This window comes from Postia placenta (genome assembly GCF_002117355.1).
Source record: "Postia placenta MAD-698-R-SB12 unplaced genomic scaffold POSPLAscaffold_19, whole genome shotgun sequence".
Taxonomy (NCBI): Eukaryota; Fungi; Basidiomycota; class Agaricomycetes; order Polyporales; family Adustoporiaceae; genus Rhodonia; species Rhodonia placenta.
The window spans coordinates 844,773-849,052 of record NW_020169850.1 but is presented as its reverse complement, the minus strand read 5'-3'; the positions used below and the strand labels follow the sequence as shown (position 1 = coordinate 849,052).

General features: G+C 55.3%; 1 protein-coding gene across 1 annotated transcript; it reads left to right on the top strand.

Annotated features, from left to right (window-relative positions):
* Positions 1-830: 830 nt before the first annotated feature.
* On the top strand, positions 831-2,510 carry POSPLADRAFT_1157242 (hypothetical protein; the record flags this gene model as incomplete). Its single annotated transcript, XM_024487151.1, is given in 11 exon segments — positions 831-845; positions 924-968; positions 1,019-1,082; positions 1,137-1,290; positions 1,310-1,493; positions 1,517-1,567; positions 1,622-1,716; positions 1,769-1,894; positions 1,946-1,998; positions 2,059-2,119; positions 2,399-2,510. 11 exon segments carry the CDS (start codon positions 831-833, stop codon positions 2,508-2,510), a joined length of 960 nt encoding a protein of 319 aa, XP_024334118.1.
* Positions 2,511-4,280: the final 1,770 nt, after the last annotated feature.

The window sequence follows — 4,280 nt, the reverse complement described above, 5'->3', positions numbered from 1 at the left end:
ATGAGTTGCGTGAGGGACGCGTGCGCTCAATCTGCGAGCGGACGCTCACAGTGCGACGAGAGCGGCCAGGAGCAGAGGTTGAGAAGGAAGAAGAGGCAGGTGGTGTCGAAAGCGCGCAAGCGCTATGTCGCTGAGCTCGCATCAGGCGTCGGTGGGTCTGTGTGCTGGAGACGTGCGGGGCGGCGGGGTGCGGCGCGTACATTGCGGGTCTTCGGACTCGATTGAGGCGTACAAGATGCCTTGCATGGGGCCGGCTGGCAGTGGAATGAGAGACGGCGCAGGACAGAAATGGTATGCACAGACAGGATTGTCCGAGATCAGGCTGAGCGGCGACCGGCGTAGTCTAACAGCGCAGGCGATGTGTGCGCAGGAGGCTGGAGGAAAGGGGCGCTGCCTAGAGCCAGTTGCGCGCACGCGATGAGAGAGAGGCTAAAGGCGATCGGGCAGAGTGACGGTCTTGCACACGAGAGCGGCAGAGAACGAGGACGGCCAGACGCGAACGAGAGCCAGGGCGGACAGCGGGGATGCGAGATGCCACTGCGCCGACGTCTAGACAAGCGCCGACGATCCCTGGCGAGTGGCATTGACGAGAGCGCTGTCGTTGGCCGCGGCGAGACAGGAGCGAGCTTGAGGCGAGGGCAGCGCATTCGATCGCGAGCGGGCGCAGGGCGTTCGAACGTGCGGGCGCCTTTCCATTGGATGGCGAGCTCCTGATCGAGAATCGAGATCTCTCTTTACGGCGACGTGCGTCAACTCCCCGGGCCATGTAGAGCTGCCGTTCCTGGCTTCTATGCCGTCCCACGCCCTCTCTGCAAAGGCTTTGCCAGCGGATGCCTTTGCATAACGTCACTTTGAATGATGGCAATAAGGCGCGTTCAAACCCGTCAGCCACCCACGGATTGACCTTCATGACCATGTATTAGATGCCGCAGATCGCGTTTGGTACCGGCTCAAAGTGGAAGGGCCAGGTACGGCGTCCAAACTTCATGGCTCTGCAGCCCCTGACCCATCTGCTTAGGATGTCACGGACTATGTAACGAACGCCATAGAGACCGGCTTCTCTCACATAGACACTGCACAGTGTGAGTGCTCCCCGGTCAGGCTGCAGCGTAATGGACTTTGCTTACAAAGCACAGTCTATGCCAACGAGGAGAGTGTCGCGGCCGCTATCCGTGAGACTGGACTTGACCGCTCCGACGTCTTCATCACGACAAAGTGGTCGAGCCAGGCAGGTGTGCGGGAATCGCTCGAGAGAAGCTTGGCCAAGGCGAGTTGGGATATCCGAGCACAGTGTACCTATCTCATCAAGGCAACAGCTTGAGCTCACACAAGTCGACCTGTATCTGATTCACAACCCCGCCCTCGCGAAGGACTATGAGTCTGACTGGCGTGACTTTGAAGCAGTCAGAGAGGCCGGGTTAACCAAGTACGCTCCTTGCGCATCTAACAAAATTCATACCAATCACATTGTGCCATCCCCGGTAGGAGCATCGGTGTTAGCAATTTCAATCTAGAGCAAATGCAGAAGCTCTGGAAGATAGCCAAGGTCAAGCCTGCCGCGAACCAGGTTCATCTCTCCGCACGTTGCCCTCGATGGCTGCTAAGCAAACTCGACTGACAGATCCAGTTCCACCCCTACAACTACGCGGGAAATAAGGATCTGCTCGCGTTCTGCCAACAGCACGGTGTTGTCGTCGAGGCCTACAGTAGTCTGAGGTCAGAAACTATCGTCAAAGCCCGTTATAGATGCTGACCACCACTCGTGCAGTCCCATCACAAGATATCCGGGCGGTCCGGTAGACAAGCCAGTCAATGCTGCGGCGAAGAGACTCGGTGCGACCGCCACCCAGGTCATTCTCTCCTGGGTCAAAGCCAAGGGCGTGGTCATTGTCACGTAAGCCGCGGGCGTCGACGCTCTTTCTCAAGCGCTGAGTACGTCCTTCAGCACGAGCTCCAGTCGGGAACACATGCAAGAATACCTCGATGTCGGCGATCTGCGTGAGTTGATCGCAGCGTGCTATTACTTGACTCCCCGGAAGCTCACGCCATGCCTGACAGGCGCATTGACCGAGGACGAGATTGCCGCTATCGATGCTGCAGGGGCTCGAGGGCCGCCATCGTCCGCCCACTGCCGCATTAGGGACGCAGTCATCCTCCTTTCCACCACAGCGCTTCTAGGCTGGAGGCTGTACCGGTTCCTTCACTGAGAGGGGGCGTGTATCGTGATCCAAGCCGGGTCTAGGTCTGTAGGCTCGTAGTAGCTTATGCTACACAGTGCAAATGTGCATTTACCCCTGTGATTGTTGTATGCAAACGTGCGAGTCCATTTGTATGCCTGTTCAGATTCCACACCCCGCGCACATGCTATCATTGGCCACCGTCGGCGCGACTTGCCGAGAACGTCAGCCCAGGACCCCCGAATATTGGGGAGGAACCAGGCTCCTAAAACCAGCCCCACAATCGCGTTCTTCGCTCCTGAGGCCAACTTGGTGTTATATACGAAAAGATAATCACGTGATTGATCCGAAAATGAGAGCATGTGAGGAGTCAGAATAGCCGAATAAGAGGAGGACGAACGCTATAGAGGGGCTGGCGCAACTGGTCGCCGAGTCATCCCCGAGCGCTGAGGTTTCAGCGTCCAAATACTTATTCTTCGCTCCTAACCCCAACGTAGGTCTTATTTGTTTGGATTCGCGGAGTAGCAATCCCAGCTGCATTCGGCGCACCCTGCTCAGCCTGTTAACCATAATGAGCTCTGCCGAGTGTCTTTGGTCAGGTCTCATGAGATACATAATGCTACATCGCATTTAGATTAGGAGCAGTTATATATATTACAGCAAGCCAAATACAATTGGTTTGAATGTCTCTCTTTGGATAGTCTATGAGCAATTCTCTGGTACTTGGAAGCACATAAAACAAATGTTACCTGAACTTCCCTGCTACTCAGCAATGATGTGGCCTCTTGGTCAATGATATCACGCGATGTATATTCTTCATATGGTTCAGGCAACACATGAGCCTTTGAAGGTGTGGATGCATGAGACTGCGAAGAGTGCCTAACCAAATGAGATCATCGGGCACTTACAAATGAAATAAATCAAGACCTACATTGGGGTTAGGAGCGAAGAATAAGTATTTAGACGCTGAAACCTCAGCGCTCGGGGATGACTCGGTGACCAGTTGCGCCAGCCCCTCCATAGTGTTTGTCCTCCTCTTATTTGGCTATTCTGACTCCTCATGTGCTCTCATTTTAGGATCAATCACGTGATTATCTTTTCATATATAACACCAAGTTGGCCTCTTGGATGTAGGAGCGAAGAACACGATTGTGGGGCTGGTTTTAGGAACCTGGGGAGGAACCATGATCCCATTCTGGACAAATCTGGATGTCGCAACTTGAGGTCAAGCGACAGGGGAGAGTCTGAGAGCTGGGGGCGTTCGACTGATCTCACCAAAGCGATGGTGAGCTATGCTCAAACCTAAGGCTAGGGACAAGTAAATGTATTAGTTAGTAGGGTAAGAAAGAATACAAATGAGGGCTTACTGACCTAGGGACAAGAGGTCGAAACTGAGGTCCCTAGGGCAGCAGAGGCCGGCTTATATACAGGGAAAGATGAGGGCAGGCTGTGCGCACTGGTCCGTGCACAGCTGGTCCGTGCGCAGCAAGCTGACGCGGCCCCGGGGGCCGGTGAGTCAGAGCGGCTATGTCAGCAGAGCCCGAGCTGTGCCGCGCACTGCCGCCCCATCTAGTCTAATCGTAGAGTAGATAAGGACTTGTCCGTTCGAGCGTATAGTACAGAGGTCGCGGGTTCGAGCCCGCGAAAAGGAAAAAATTAAAAAATGGCTAGATGCCGTACCAAGTCGTGACATTACCCCCCCTCAACGGCGCATGACCTCATGCGAGGCGCCCCTGCCCATTTCCCACCCGGAGCGGCAGCGTGCTTCAGTCAGCGGCAAAGGCATTGGCTGAAAGTTGAGACCACCAAATGTAGCGGCATTGAGGCGGCGAGGGGCGTTTGGATTCTTCTGGTGGAAGTCGGCTATGAGGGCCGGCGCATTCGCAACATTGCGCGCCGGTTCCCATGACGTATGTGAGTCGTCATAACCCTTCCACTTGACGAGGTACTGCAGCTGACGCTGGAAGATCCTCGAATCTTTGATCTGCTCAACCTCGTACTCCTCGTCGCCCTCGACCTCAATGGCAGGCGGTTCCTCTGGCTCTCGGCCCGGGATCTCGCTACGCGTGTACTTGCTAAGCAAGGAGACATGGAACACCGGGT